This window comes from Schistocerca cancellata, chromosome 5 (genome assembly GCF_023864275.1).
Source record: "Schistocerca cancellata isolate TAMUIC-IGC-003103 chromosome 5, iqSchCanc2.1, whole genome shotgun sequence".
Taxonomy (NCBI): Eukaryota; Metazoa; Arthropoda; class Insecta; order Orthoptera; family Acrididae; genus Schistocerca; species Schistocerca cancellata.
The window spans coordinates 367,780,321-367,797,420 of NC_064630.1; the positions used below are offsets into that span (position 1 = coordinate 367,780,321).

General features: G+C 41.8%; 1 protein-coding gene across 3 annotated transcripts in view; it reads left to right on the forward strand.

Annotated features, from left to right (window-relative positions):
- Positions 1-17,100, forward strand: part of LOC126188248 (uncharacterized) — a 455,739-nt gene that overhangs the window by 93,242 nt on the left and 345,397 nt on the right. For all 3 annotated transcript variants that reach the window (XM_049929807.1, XM_049929809.1, XM_049929808.1), the window contains exon 2: positions 10,112-10,294. In XM_049929807.1, coding sequence (XP_049785764.1) covers positions 10,112-10,294 — 183 coding nt within the window. The remainder of the gene's footprint in view (positions 1-10,111; positions 10,295-17,100) is intronic.

Sequence of the window (17,100 nt, forward strand, 5' to 3'; positions counted from 1 at the left end):
AGTGCCCCTGTTAGCGGAATTTATACGGCATTTACATTCAGTGTTACACGGAAGTCACGGATGATGCCTCTGGAATTTCCAGCTCCTCCTGATCGACATATCTATCCTAAGTACAGTATCACTTCACTAGATACGTTAGTCTCACATGGTCTGCTCTGCTCGGTGGCTCAATGGACTTTCGTCAGACTACAAATTTAGGATGCGATCGCCAGTTGGTCTAACGATTTTTCACTTTTACCTCTGACAATGAATTTACAATGCAATGAAAGTGCTAAGTCGGACTACTGTCCGCAGTCCATGTTGACTATAGGAACCCTTTTAGCTGGAAGGGTGAATGGAGTTCAACGGTCAGAGGAAGGCAATGGCATACGACTTCCCACAGGACCAGTCGTAGTAAATCACTCTGATGTTAAAACCAACCTTCAGCTTGATGATAACTTTACCCACTTTATTAATTATGTTCTAGCTGGGAAGAAGGGTTCAACGTACCGGTGGTAAACAGCTTCACACTCACTCATTATGCCTACAAAAAATATGAGGCTTGTGCTGTGTTTCAACTTGCTCTAAGATTGAAGAATGCACATTTCAAGTTTCTCTGATCTAAGGATTTATATAATCTCAAGTCAGCACAAAGGGATCAAAGTTAGTGGTCTTAAGTAACTTCAAACTCTTTCTTTAACCTAAATGGGAGATGTAATTTCAAACTCTTTCTTTAACCTAAATGGGAGGTGAAGATCGTAAATCCTGTCAGCGCCTGTTGCCTGCATTATTAACGGAAACTTGTGTTTTACACTCCATTCACTTCCAGAAGGCTTTCTGAAGAATGGAATTTTGAACAATAGATGCTACAGTTCGATGTTCCCATTAAATACACAGGACCCACAGTACTAAACAGTCTTCAGTCGATATACTTTCGTCAACAATTAGTGTTATTTTGAATCAAGAACTTCTCTGGCTAATTTCTCACGCGCCTACAAGAAGCGCTACACACACTTGCTCCACTTGCACATTATAAATTCATCTATCAAGTTATAATCTTTTAACGTAGATTGGATGATGACACTGCTATTTTGTAAAGCGCTGTAGTAGATGTGCCCGTCCAAAGGAGCCACGATGTTCTCCCAATAACCTAGAAACTGTGCCTGCCTCACTCGTGCATGCCTCTGCCGAGGTGTCGCAGCTGTTTACCACAGCCAGGTCTGGCTGGGCTCGTGTTATCAGACACAATGCCAGCTCGCTGCGCGCGCAGCCCGGCCAGGCTCAGGCTACCATCTCCAAAAATGGCCGGCTGGCCGAGATTACAACATGGCGCGCGTGCGCAACTCGTCTGTCCCGCTGTTTGGCCGCGCGAGCTGTAGAGTGCGCGCGTGTCTGTCTCCGACGTATCGCTGAGTGTGTTGGGACAGGCACCACTCAGTACGTGGTGGAGACGTGTATACAGAGCAGCACGGACGGATGTGCTGTAACGCGACTGCGTCTTAACGTGTGAATGCCTGTCCTGTTTGCTGAGAATCCGAATCATTCCCATACATACAAATCAGTTACAGTTACAAAAACAAACCAATCGGAGAACAGCTTTCAGGTTCTGTGTTATTTACCCGACGTAGGATTCATTTCATTCACGATAGTCACTTGGGGCTCTGTTTCTTTTTATTATTTCTTTATCACTTTCTTAATTTACACACAATAAATAATGTAATCTAATTTGAAAAAAATCTTCCAAATTTGCATTATTATTATTAACTGTTTTCAAGTGTTTCTATTTCCGCTTCAGATTCACTGGACCGAGCTAATATTGTTACCATATATCATGCAGCAAAAGAAATGAAGCGACCTAATGCAGATAATTGTTGAAATTACGTTAATGTATGCACCGGTTACTTTTTACCGACGTGGTCTGTGAAGTATGATATACCGTACATTATATAGTCTAACAACCTAAAACAGTAGTTATAAGAACTGGTTGTAAATCAAAACTCTTTTATATAATTACATCTTTAGTTCTCAAATTACTATTTCCACAGTACTTATCTTATTTTTAAAAAATAAAGAAAAAGAAAATACAAAACGAGTATGTTATTCGTCCACTACTCAGCCAATATAACACACAACACTGTTATGTTAAGCTACTAGACAATGTCTAGTGCACAGTGAATTCACTGTGACCGTAGATAATTTATGCAAATGACTCAAAGACTCCAGAATTTGTCTATTATGCTACCCTGTATGCAAGCAGATCTCATCATTATACCACTTGCATAACAAACTGTCTCTCCAAGACAAGTATGACACAAAAACTGCACACTTTGTCCATCCTGGGCTATTTCTAGCAAATTATAAATGATAATGTAATATTTCGATATACAATAGGGTGTTACATACATCCACCAACCTGTGCTTCATGAATGTAGTTACCCCTCACGTGAGATGAGCCGAAGTGCAAGCGCGTGAATTGGCAAATGAAGCATAAATAGTTTACATTGATACGCCAAGTCAAATAAAAGCATTAACCAATTCGTGACGCTTTCGTACTGTACTGTTTGAAAATGGATAATGCATCACACTGTATAATATTTGAATACAATGTTAGAATTTTTTAATTTATATTACTTCTACGTTCCTTCCATAAATGTTTAGCAATTAAGTTCATTGTGTGTACAAATAGGTATAATATGAACTGAGAAAATTAAATCTCAAAATGATTTTCATTCATTTTATCACATACAGACACTGTCACGCCTGAAACCCCTATGGCCAAATAGCTGTAACAGCCTACCGCGTTTTTCTTTAAAACGTTGCAGTGTGTACTCCACATGCTCATTCAGCAGCGCACTTGGTGAGAAGTATGTTTCCTTGTAGATATCATTATATTCACATAGCGCTTACAGCAAGATAAACTTCGAATTGAACGGGCAAGCTTTCTGTGGACAAACTCCACAAAACATTTATGGAACTCATCTTCACGAAAATACTAAAGACGGAAAATCATACTTTACAAAGAGTAAAAGCAATTATTTCTTTTTTCTTTTAATTTCACAGCACAACAAAATTAAAAGATCACTTTTTCGAAAACTCATAATTGTCTCCCAATGAGACGCAAAAGTTTTAAATTTGTCTCAAAGGTTCCTGCAACCCATCTCTGTAATGGTGCAAAAACGTGGCATCCTGCAACGTCATCCTCGAGCCCGATGACGTTTCAAACAGCGATGTGTCCACACATGCGGAAAAAAAGCCAGATCTTAGAATTTAGTATGTCTTGCAAACTGGCTTAATGATGTCACATTGGTACCAAATTTCACCATAATTCTGTTCAGCGCCACCGTGGACGTAGCGCACGATGGGAACATCGTCACAACCTTCCTCTTATCTACATTCCATCCCTTCCTTTCACGCTTATGTGATGGAGGTCAGAACCGCGACGTCTGGCATTGAAAACATGCTGTTTTCTTATGGATGGCCGACAAAAAATTTCAGACACACCGTCGCTCAAAAACGACAGCAAAAGACCTCAGGAGGTGGTCAATGAAACCACCAGTTTCCTTGGAGCGTTGATTCCCACGCGTTTCGCCGTCGAAAACAACATTTCGCAGTGCTATGGGGGTTCTCGACAAGCATCGACACTGCTGACACCCTTAGACGTTTCAACTCTTCTCTAAGGACACTGTGGGGCGGAATCCCCGTTGGACATGATCGCACCCATTTGTACAGGTCGAAACCACTATGAACCGTTGAAAACCATTCGACTAATTCTGAAGGTGATCCGATGCAGCAAAGTGTGCTTATGAATTTTCAGCCCCCTTGTTTCGCGCCCTCTGTAACATGGTCACATGGGGTGCGAGATTGACACAAGCATGAATAAAACGGCAAAGGATCCCTCTAAGACCCCTCAGTTCCGACAACATCCTCAGTGACACTCGCCCACATGTACTGAGAATTTTAAAAATGTACCCCTTCCGAGATCACCTTACAGCAGTGCTAGGCACATGCTGTAGGGTGGTGGTGGTAAGTTCCTATGGGACCAAACTGCTGAGGTCATCGGTCCCTGCTGGCAGGGATCGGAAGGCATCGAGAGGTTGCTGCCTGAAATCAAAATTAAAAGAGCTTTATCTATGTGGCCACTATCTAACTAAGCGTCATACATAACTCAAAATTGTGAACGCCAGCATTACCGAGTGGTATATGCTTTGGACTGTCCAGAATAAATATAACTAAACGACTGTCGCCGAACCTAGAACTCGGTACCAGTTGGAGGATGCGTATCTAACTACTCCCAGGATAAGCAAAAATTTGATTTTTAATATTTCGCGTAATTATTGACCGAATTTAAGAATTTCCAATGTTGTCACAATCAATCTTCTCCCTAAGAGATATAATCTTATCTTAAAAGTTTAACACAATAACAGAAAAATCATAGAAAATGTGTGCTTGTCTTGAGGCATCTCAACTGATAGCACGCAATGAGAGCTCCTAGCGACTTCCAACAAACTTTACACATCATTTCAAACCTTTATGGAATCTTTTCCCTCTGGCTCCCCCCCACTCCCCCCCTTCCATACACACATACACACAAAAGGTTGAAAAGGAAAAATGTTTATCGCTTACTACATTTTCTTTGTTCATGCAGTAAAACTTCAGCATCAGGCATGACGTTTTAAATTATTACTTCTTTATTACTCACTCTATGCGGGAAGCAGTTGGCAGACAGTATCTGCATATATCTCGGAATGTCCTTGCAAAATTATATCATTGTAAGACACATACTTCAGGAGATATGACCTCATAAACATTGAATGCACGAAAAACTTGCTTTTTCTTAAAATGGAGCGCAAATTACCCAGACTTTATTCATTCCGTGTATCATAATGAGGGCACTTGGCGACTTCCAGCAAACTTAAATCATAATTTCATATCTTTTCTAAACTTTTCCTCGCTTTCATGCTTAACGCCAGATATTTAACATATTAACTCATTCATAAAGTAATCAGACGTCTGAAGCTAATTTATACGCGGGGGGTTTGATTCTTCAAAGAATCGGGGGTTTACTGGTAATGCACTAAAGTGGATTTGACAGTGCCCTTGGCGTTTTCAAGAGCGAAAAACTGATGAAATTCTAATGATGATTTTCTAAAACTCATAAAACGCTGTGCATATAACCGATCTCATCATCTCATGAAATCAGTGATCCAAACCACAGGCGACTTCAAACAGGGAGATACTATCACACGTTATAAACTATCGCAAGTGACTAGTTACTATTCAATAAATGAGAGCCTTGATACATCAGAGCCGGCCGGTGTGGCCGTGCGGTTCTAGGCGCTTCAGTCTGGAACCGCGTGACCGCTACGGTCGCAGGTTCGAATCTTGCCTCGGGCATGGATGTGTGTGATGTACTTAGGTTAGTTAGGTTTAAGTAGTTCTAAATTCTAGGGGACTGATGACCACAGATGTTAAGTCCCATAGTGCTCAGAGCCATTTGAACCATTTTTTTGATACATCAGAGGACTAACGGCTATGTAATTGGATTTTAGGGTTTCTCTACTACAATCCAAAAGTTTTTTAGACTTCCAAATTACCTTATATTCTGCGTTTATGAGGTCTTTAGATTGCATATTGATTACTCAAAAGACAAACTTTCACATTCTATCGAGCTATGATTTTTTGATGAACGCCATAATTTCAAAGACTGCTAGTTCAATGCACTCTAAAATGATTTTAAATAAATCAATCCAACAATAGTCTACAGTTAATGGTTTATATGAGATTGAAGTCTGCGTAACTGAAACAAAGAAAAGCCAAAAATTGATTCCGTTGATCTTACCCTGGCATTAATGCTTCAGATTATTTGTTTTCTACTAACTCTACTTTCAATCCAGTCCCATAATTTGGCTCAGAGTTACAAGCTGGGAAGAATGAATTGATGAGTATTAGCTCCATCGTGATTGTTAAATACAAAATACTCCATTTCAAGAAAATGGGTTAGACGATTACAAAACTAATTACCGCGTATTGCTCTGCAGTCCGTTCTGAAACTTTTTAGTATGCCGAGAGTTTGAAAGTATTACAAACAAGCTAACGTAAGTATAGTTGCTACGCTCGTGAGCGCTGAGTGACCTTAAGTAAACGTTTCACTGTAGTAGCTTGCTACAAGCACCCGGTGAAGTTGCCAAAGTGAAAGATGCCAAGTTCTTTGGCTGAGATATGTCTCCTTACTCTCACGCCTAGTGTGTGGGCAGAGGCAAATACTCTCTAGTGTAAACTCTCAGCGTAGTGTCTGCTTCGAGTGTATCCAGTCGAACGCAGGGTTTGTATAGAAGGGAAGGAAGTTTAGGGTTTAACCTCCCATCAACGACGGAGGTCATTAGAGACGGAGCACATGCTCAGACTGTGGAAAGGACAAGACATCGGTAGTCTCCATTTCAAAGGAACCATGCTGCGTTCGGTTAGGACATCAGAAAACCATCATCCATTCTAAACATTACTTTGGAGTTCCATTTCACCATACATCTCTCTAGGGGATCGGCGGGTACATGAAATTGTCGCTGAGCACAAATTCAAGATTTTTTGCACTGGTATGATTTTTACACCTAGCAAGTTCTTATTCTTTATCAGCGTTATTCTTTATCAGCGACATGGGGCCATGTCCATTTCTTTTTCTGCATTTCTTAAGAATCAGCAATTACGTTATTTCTGTGTTCGATGCACATCCTGTTACAACAATGTCAATTTAACTTATAATAGGAGAGAATTCGTGTACGTTGTCGTTTTCCAAACTGTGTTACTTTTGTTCTTAGTGTTTTAACAGATCATACAGTATATTCTTCACACAGACATACAGAAAGGAAGGAAGATTAGGTTTAACGTCCCGTCACAATGACATCATTAGAGACAGAGGCAACCTCAAGAAGGATGCGAAAAGAAATCAGATGTGCCCTTTCAGTGTAATCATACCAGCATTCTCCTTTAATGAAATCGTACAAAACTTAAAGTTGGATCGCCGAACGGGGGTATAAACTGTTGTCCTCCAGGACACAAGTCTACTGTCTTGCCACACCGCCACGTCAATCGGTATAGATATAGAGATCCATCTGACATTTGCCAAAACTGTGGTTGACCAGTGTAACAAACTAGCAGTTGTCTGTCAGTCGTGCGGATGCTTTGAGAATCTGATTCTACTCCACGTCAAGGAGTGTGCGTGTTACATTCGGTATCCAAATAAAGCAGCCGAAATTGAAATAACCAGATTGTGCTGTGTCTCTCCCTGGAATGTCCTAAATGAACCACAGAATTTTAAGTGAAGCAGGCTGGCTTACGAGTCATTTCTCTCTACTAGGAAACTTCATTAAGAGCACGCAATGTTGAGTTACTGAATTATAGACAAGACACTAGCAGGGACTTGCGCACCACGTCGTCCTATTGACAACGGTGAATTGTAGTGGCATCACGACTACAGGATATTGTAAGCGTTGGGAAATGATGCTGACCCACGTCCTTTCGTCAGCTGCCCATAACTCAAGAAGACTGATCTGGGTGACATCACAGATGATCAGTTAAAGTAACGTCGGGTTCTACATGTCCATGGGGTGGTCACTATCTACTTCAGTTACGGGGTTGATAGGTTGTAAAGTTTATAGCTGAACATTAAGGTCTCTTTGAGAGTTGTAACAGGTAAACAAACGGACACAGGTATTGTTCGCCCAAAAGCCGTTAACTGAGGCCCACTTCATTCAACTAAACATTACTTATACAACGGTATCAAAATCTGCGTTTTCTCTAGTCTGCTGCTGTGCGTGTCCATCAGACGAAATAAAGTAACTTAGCTGTTGAGATCCTGTTCTTGTTTTTGGGAGGAACAGAGCTCAGTCAGGCTTTAAACACGTGGCCCAACATCATGATTTTTGTTTTCTGTGGTTTCACCACATCACTTCAGGTAAATATCCGTGTGATTCATCTAAAACGGTCATGCCCGAGTTCTTGTCAAGTAGCACTTGTTCTCTGCTTCATCATAACTTTGATATGATGAGACCTTAAATTCTTACCTTCTCTCGTGTCATCGTCGTTACCGATAAAATAGCGCCACTTATCAGTTCAAGATAACTTCTATACGTTTTTGTGAATCGGTAGCGGACGTGCATAGCTATGGTCATGTAGGATGTTGGCTTCCGTACACCACCGAGAAGATATGATTCCGAATAATAAGATGGGGAAGGAAGTCTAAATTTTAACGTCTCGTCGACTATGGAATTAGTAGAGACCTAACACAGGCTATAACTAGATGAAACTGAAAAAGAAATCGGTCAGGTGATTTTCAAATAAACCATACTGGTGACAGGAGATTTAGGGAAACAACAGACGACCTAAATCTAGATACTCGGACGGGGATTTGAACTCTGGTTCTACCGAAAATGAATTCAGTGACTTACCGACGGCGCCACCTAGCTCTTTCTGATCAGTACAGATTCTTATATATTATTGTCCAGTAATTATTTCCCGAGTGAAATGTTGAAAAGCGACACCTCTACGCACTAAATGCGAAGTAACCAAAGGTGACTCATCATCCGCGCGTTGTTGCACTGGTCCCTACGTCTAACTCTCGACTATCGAACTGTTCTTATGCGCGAATCTCCCATAGGTGGCCGACATCACTGAGGCGTGTTACTGCGGAAAAATTCATTCACTGTTGTACAAAATGATGGCTGGATGCAGACAGCGTGAATGCTTTTGATTTTTGGTTTCAAGAGCATGATGCGAAGTGCCATACAGCAATTTGTTTCGTGGGCTGCAGACTTATCACCATAATGAATTGTCTCGTGATTTCATGCTATATTAAAAAGTTGCCTGTGATTAGATGTTTGAGAAAGAAATATTAATGGATTTCTAATTTTCTTTTGATAGAATTAGTTGCTGTGCAATCGTTCTCAGAACTCTGCAGTTCACATAACAAAACAGATTTTTCGTCGTAGTTTTGTAAACCCTCTGAAGTAAACGATAATAATAGCATTGTCTTTTCATTTTAAGTTACCGTTCTGTGACTGAACTATTACACAGGCGGTAATCAGGAAGTCTAAAAGGATTTGTGAAGAGAATTCTACCGTTTTATGACCTGAATCGCTCACCCACGGCTCGCTGTAACTCGGCTTAAAAATCGATTTCCACGACAAAACCGAGTTCTAAAACACCGTGACCCAACCACTTATGTAGGAACAAAACAGAAGGAACTGCATGATATACAAAGCTCCGCATTAAAGGGGAGTTTTGCTCAGAGATATTGCTCTTATTCAAAACTCATGATGATGATGATGTTTGGTTTGTGGGGCGCTCAACTGCGTGGTTATCAGCGCCCGTACAATTACCCAATCTTTGCTCAGTCCAATTTCGCCACTTTCCTGGATGATGATGAAATGATGAGGACAACACAAACACCCAGTCATCTCGAGGCAGGTGAAAATCCCTGACCCCGCCGGGAATCGAACCCGGGACCCCGTGCTCGGGAAGCGAGAACGCTACCGCGATTCAAAACTCAGTTCTATCATCCATATTTAGGTTTCGTGATTTCTCCTAATTACTTAATGACGGAATTCTTCAGTTAGAAAGGTCATAGTTGATTACTTTACTTAATTTATTCGATCTGAGCTGTCTCTAATGATGTCTTTGTCGATGCGACATTAAACTCTAATTTTCCTTCCTTTTTTCGATCTGATATTGTGTTTCGTCTTTAATGACCTCGCCGTCAGTGGGACCTTAAACTGTTATCTTCCTTCCTTCCCCGTCTTCGAGACGAGTCGCTGACGTGTTAGTCACGTCCAACATAGAAATCGCTCGTTTGAAAACGTAACATAGTTCACTATTGAAACCAACAGCAAATTTTTCCCAGTTAATTCGATTTGAATCGGGATTGTAAGGCTAAGAGCAGTCACTTGTACTGGTACAAGAAAGTTGTCAAATTGTAGACATAAATCAAACAGTATAACCTTTAATTTCTGAGAGTAACTGATCTTGTGGATCCTCATTAACGTACTTGCTACTGATGTGGTTACGTCTCAGCAATCCTCTTGCGACCTCGGGGTTTATATGAGAAAATAGCACTTAATCGTGATGTTTCTTTTATTTACAGACGCACGGAGCTGCCTGACGTGTGATAAGGTGCTGGAGGAGCTCGAAAAGATCGATGACGACACCGACACCTTCGGCGTGGACTTCGTCAAAATAAACGACAAGCGACTCGCCAAGCAGTATGGCATCAAGAACTTCCCCGCACTCACTTATTTCAGGGAGAAGGAGCCCATCATCTACGAAGGTAAGTCAATAGTTCCTCCCCTGGTGATATCGTTTTATGCAACCCACATGATATCCCGCATTCAAAAACCACGAGCGAGATTTTCATATTCTCTCGCACGCTATGCGCAGACTATTAGTACTACAGAAAAAAATAACAGAAAATTTTTGTACTGGGATAAGTTTTCGCTAGAGGCCGTAGTTTTCGAGTTATTCAAGAAAAACTTACAAGAGCGACCTTCAAACGCAACCCCATTGTTCCACCGGTCAGGATTTCTAGTACGTTGTTCATGACACCACCACTGTACAAAAATTTGCAACTTCACGAATTATTTCCCATATTCGACCTTTTTTGGTCTTCACTGCGTAGCTTTATTACGCCATTGGCTTCATAGAGCACTTAAAAAATATAAAACTGAGACGTTTGTGTGAATTTTACTTAAAAACCATTTCATCGTTGTATACGTAAGGCCTTCTGACTACGAAACCACAGTGCCCGTAAGGGTTAAGTTTGGATCATATTGTCAACGTAATTAGTTTTAAGGTAACGTTTACAAAAGTAGTCCTTCTATTACCCTCTCGGATAAGTTTAAATCAATTATGTTAACGAAATAGCTTACTATACTGGAAGCGTTGTAGCCCAATTAATAGAGACCAAAAAATGTATCAGTGATGTTAACGAAATAGCTGCCTATTCTGGTGGCGTAATAGTCCAATTAATAGTGATCAATAAATGGTCGAATATCGGGAATAGTTCGTATACTCGGAAATTCTTGCAAGTTGTAAGAGGGGGTGCCAAGAACAACATACTAGAAATCCTGACTGGTAAGGGATGAGCGTGGAGGTGGATGTGCGTTTGATGGTCACTTTTGTACATTTATTTTGAATAACTCGAAAACCTTGGCATCCTTAAAAACTTATCCCAGCACAAAATTTAACTCTATTCAATTTCCCACATAAAGATCCTGTTTAATTTTTAATAAGCTTGCGCGTAGCGAGCGAGAGAATATGAAAACCTTGCGGGTGATTTTTGGAGGCCAGGTATAATATTGTGGAGTGCATAAAACGATAATGGCAGGAGCAGCTGAAACATTCTCTATACTCAGTCGCAATTTTTATCCAAAATGGAGGATACGCATCGACTAATGTCTAGTCACGTTAGAAGCTTCGTCAAAGGCCTAGAGCCTCTGTGAGTTGTTTTCTTGATTTCTGCTGTTCCACAATTTTTGAATATAATGAGAATGTGTTCATGGGTTCGGTACGTTTAGCTTGGAGGGGTAGTCATCTGTTCTGAGTAAACACGCAGATGAAGCAGTTCCACTTATCTTGGAAGTCAACAATTGTCTGACAGCCTATACCGTGTCTTTCAACACTTCAACTATTACCGCCACTTCGTGAACATCAGTGTCGCAGTTCTTGGATTAAATGATTAACTTTCTTTTGCATTTCACTAATAGCATTCGCCGCAATTGTCCAGAACGCTATTGGCAGAATAATTATTCTTATTCGTTTTCATTTTCCGTTATAATGTGACAGTACATAACAATAACAAAAAGATACCCTTTCCTATATTTTCACAAGTATGATCATTAATACGCAAATACTGTAAACAATGCTCATTGCAGGTCAGTAATAAAGAGTTTGACTGTAGTAGACGCCTCAGACTGTAAGAAAATCTACGCTCAATATCACAAACACAGAATAACATTTGTTTTTGTGACACAGATTTTTGGAGCTCTCTATACGTATTTACCTTCTGAAATCTTGTAGGGCACCCGAAGCCCCAATAGCACAGTGTGAGAGATCAAAATTTTCCATTAGATGGGATTTATCGAGTTCCAAAGTGATCGGGCGATATGTCGTTATCACTGCATCAGAGTGTGGAAGTTTCCAACCTTTGAATCACTGACTTTTTAATGGTATCATATTTCAAGGGTGAAGTGGATTGAGTGGAATCGTGTACATTCCAAAGGTAATAATGCAGATATTAAACGACCGTTTACCTCTGAAAATCTCATTATGACCTACTGACGGCTTTGCATCGGCTCACCATAAAATTCTATATTTTGTCATTTTTGTAATAACGGTTCTGAACAGTTTCTCACTTGGTTTCGTTCGGCTATAAGACATATGCCATAGTCATAACAATAGTCTTACTAACGTAGTTTCGAGAACCAGTATTGAATGAAAAATCTAGAGATAACCTTCAGACCCCTTCGCACCGCTTCCGTGGGGAACGTGAATACAAAATTAGACTATCTACAACGCCCACAGAAGCGTTTGAGCCGTCATTTTTCCCGCGCTGCACACGCTTTTAGAACGAAAAGAAAACCTAACGTATTGTACAATGATAAGATTATCTACTACTCACAAAACAGTGGTTTGTGGCGTGTGTTTGTCAATGCAGAATACACTGACTCGTTAATCGTATGGAACAAGCTGGTACAGTAAAGGTAAACAAACGAGTTATGCAGTGTCTAATCGCGATGAAACACGTGCCTTGCAAAGGAAGACCTGTGCTCTTGGACAACGACGCATACGACGTCTGCTCGAAAAATTTCGGAACATTCGTAATTTCGCGCCAGTGGTATGTTGGAGCGAAATGCGGTTAGAGCCCTTCACACGCCTATGTTTAATGTGTAAGCGCCGGAAGTTTCATTGTTGTATATCTGCTAGTTATTGTCCAGTGTTGTATTGAGCAGAACGTTGTGTCGCACAGTTTGCAAATTTCGAAATGGCAGAGTTAAAGAAGCAACGCATCTGTATTGCATTTTGCGTGAAACTCAAGAAAACATCTACAGGGACACACCAAGTAATGCAGTAAGCCTATCGTGACTAGTACTCAAGCCGTACTCGGTGTTACGAATGGTTCACGCGGTTTAGATATGGCCAGACGGATGTTAAAGATGACCCTCGTTCAGGACGCTCTTCGACGTCTATCGACGACGCTCATGTCAGAAACGTCTATGAACGACATGTTCCTTAAGAGTATCATAAACGGTGACGAGGCGTGGGTCTACGTTTATTATGTTGAGACCAAGGCTCAGTCTTCACATGGGTTCGTAAAGATTCTCCAAGAACAGAAAGAGCTCGTCATGTCAGGTCAAATGTCAAGGCCATGCTGATAGTTTTCTTTGACTTTGAACGAATAGTTCATAATGAATTCGTGCCACATGGACAGACAGTTAATATATGGTACTATCGGGACATTGCAACGCCTGCGAGAAAATGTGAGAAGGAAACGAGCTGAAATATGGCGAAACAAATCATGGTCTTGCATAATGATAATGCACCCGCACATTCATCCCTGTTGGTGCGTGACTACTGCACAAAAAAAACGGAATCACTGTGCTGCCTCATCCTACGTACTCTCCAGACCTGGCCCCTGCCGACTTTTTTTATTTACAAAGTTGAAAACCCCACTGAAAGGACAAATATTTGCAACGATAGACTACATAAAAGAAAATTCGCAGATTGCGCTTCGCGCGATCCAGCACGGGACATGCAAAGACTGCTTCTGGAAGCTCAAAAAATATTCAAATGTGTGTGAATTTCTAAGGGACCGAACTGCTGAGGTCATCGGTCTCTAGACTTACACATTACTTTAAACTAACTTAAACTAGTTTATGCCAAGAACAACACACACACACCCATGCCTGAGGGAGGACTCTAACCTCCGGCAGGAGGGGCCGCGCAATCCATGACATGGCACCTCAAACCGGCCACTCCGCGCGCCTTTCCGGGTCGGGTCGGGTTGGGTTGGGTTGGGTTGGGTTGGGTTGGGTTGTTATGGGGGAGGAGACCAGACAGCGAGGTCATCGGTGTCATCGGATTAAGGAAGGGCGGTGAGGGAAGTCGGCCGTGCCCTTTCAAAGGAACCATCCCGGCATTTGCCTGGAGCGATTTGGGGAAATCACGGAAAACCTAAAACAGGATGGCCGGACGCGGGATTGAACCGTCGTCCTTCCGGCTTTCCGGAGGTGGGAAAGGCGTTGGAAGCGGTGTGTCAGTTGGGGAGTACAGTATTTAGAAGGAGAAAGATAAGCGTAGAAAAATTTTGGGGACGAAGATCCGGAATTTGTTGAACAGACCTCGTACTTATCTTAAACTGACTTCTCCGATATTTGCAGAGCTGTTGGGGACAACACAGATCCGTTTGTACCTAACGAGAAGTCAAAGAACTTTTAAAATGGTTTTCATTTTCTGCCCTTAATCGAAGAGCGAGAAGTCAGAGTTCCGACCCATTCTAGAGTCGGGGTCTCTTTATCTAAATAGCAGGCAGCGGAAGTCCCAATTGGGTATTTGGGAGGTTATTTCCAGTTCCGACATTTCCCTTACAACCAATGGAAACTTTCCGACAATCTTGATCAGAACCAGGGGATATAAATTACACTGCGCACCAGAATTAAAGGATCACTTTTTCGAAATCCCGTAGCAATCTCCCACTGCGACGCACATGTTTGAGATTTGCCCCAAAGGTGCCAACAATCTTCCTCTGTAATGGTGCAAAAGGTTGGCCCCCTGCGGCGTCACTCTGGGGCTCTGCGACGCTTCAGACAGCGAGATGTCGACACGTGTGAAAAAAGCTTCATGTGAGCTTTGAGCTGATGTGTCACACTGGCACCAGAACTCAACACAATTCCTCACAACGCCTCCCTGGACATGTCATACGATTGGTAAGTCATCACACCCCCTCTTACCAACATTTCAGCCGTTCTTTTGTCGCCTTTGCGATAGAGGCCAGAATTGCGACATCCAGCGTTGAAATCACGCGGGTTTCTTACGAGTGACCGAAGGAAACATTTCAGACCCACCGTCGCTCCGAATCGACATGATAAGCCCTCATGAGGCAGCGGGCGTCAATAACACCACGATGGGGCGTTGATTCCCACACATTTTCCCATCGAAAACGACAGTTCGAAGTAAGATGAGCAACAGGACGAAGGTCTTGTCAACGTTTAACACTGCTTCCACCCCTCTGTGCATCTCAAACATGTGCGTCGCAGTGGGAGATTGCTACGGGATTTTGAAAAACCGATCCTCTAATTTCGTTGCGCAGTGTTTTTTTTTATTTAATTTACAAGAAATTTAGTTTATAGAGAAATGGTTCAACCTGAACCGATCTGAGGATTCGCAGGATGTTCCAGAAGATTATCTATGCGTAAACTGCAAGAAACATTTCGCTAGTATACCTGCTATATTTTGTAGTCCAATAGAGGCAAAACTATGCAGCAGATCCCTCCATACGGTGGACTAGCGAAAAGGCTTTGAGTGTAGTTCGACATGATTCTACGTTTACTTTAGTTACTTGCCATCAGTTTGGAAAACAACAAGTTTAAAAGTCGTATAGATTTAGTTAAATGCGTAAATGAAACCTAAATATCGAACTTCGAACGCGCATCGCATCGCGGGGAGTTTCTAGATTATTAATTAGTCTCACGGACAGATACGCGAACAAACACGCACATGCACGGAGAGAGAGAAACAGAGAGAGAATGAATCAAACGAACGTACCAACTGTTAGAAGTGCCAACCAAAATTTGAGAAGTCATCTAAGAAAATTCTTATTTCTAAAACTGACGACATTACCTAGTATCAAAAAATGTGCGTCTTTGTACATGATGGAGTAAACATAACACTCAGTGTTCTCTGCAGGAAGCCTCTGAAAACAATTATTTAATTTAAGAGCAGATCTGAATCGGCTATTTAAAACATTAGGCGTCTTCAATGTCACAGTCGTGGTTTCAACCGGCAAGGCAGCCCAAGTAGATCATGGGAAAATACAACAGTACGAGCTGATGATGCGTTGCGGTTAATGTCGTAATGGGGAACTTTCGCTGCCAGAAGTTTCACAAGGCTGGCGGCGGTTACTTCAGTGGATCAGTGACCCAGGCCACACGAGGCAGCTCGCTATTTATAAGGCTCGGCTCTGAGTCAGGACGGGACTGCCACAGACACGGCTGCCGCCGATATTGGAACTCATTTCCCACTGGCTGTGCAATAGTCGAGGAGCATATGATACAAGTGCGACACAATATAAAACAAGAAACTTCACTACACTGCCTGACAGTTTTCTATCTCGACCATATGACAAGCAAGTGACAGATGCACAGTTCGGATCGCACGAAAGAAGCTGGATTTCAAACGGCCTCGAAATCTCAAAAGATTTGTGTATCTGGGAGCATATTAATCCATACCGTGCTTCACCATGTCGAATGGTACTATATACCAACCACTATCTCACTCCTGCACTCTTTCGCGTTAATCTACGATCAAAATCTTCTTCGGTTCATCGTTACTGCTAATCCTGATCTATAACTTACATCATCGCTTCTTCGTATTGCAAACACGCAATCGAGTTTCGTACATAAGCTCATGCTATATTAGCACTCCACTCCTCTCACTACAGATGTTACAAATTATGCTCCACATGGTTTCTCACGGTTTCCATATACAGAGAGCACTAGGAAAGTGTTGCACAGATGTACAAGTCACAACCATCTTTAGTGTTAGTTTAGACCAGTCCATACTTCTACTACTACCCAGATCTCAAGCTATCCCTGACAGGCTGGCCATGCTTTTGATCGGTTAGTACCAGGCGACATCGCAGTGGCTTCAGAAGTTTCGTAGCACATTTCTCTTGAGTGTTAACATTGCATGAAGACTTCGATGAGATGATACTAATGCTTGCAGGATGCTAGCAAATATGGTATACCATATTCAGAGGGTTCAAGCATTGCCAAAAGCTTCTGTGGATTTTGCCTTCACAATGGAGGAGACGACCTATCGTTGGCACTCAGACGTGCTCATATACAGTGAACCGCATCG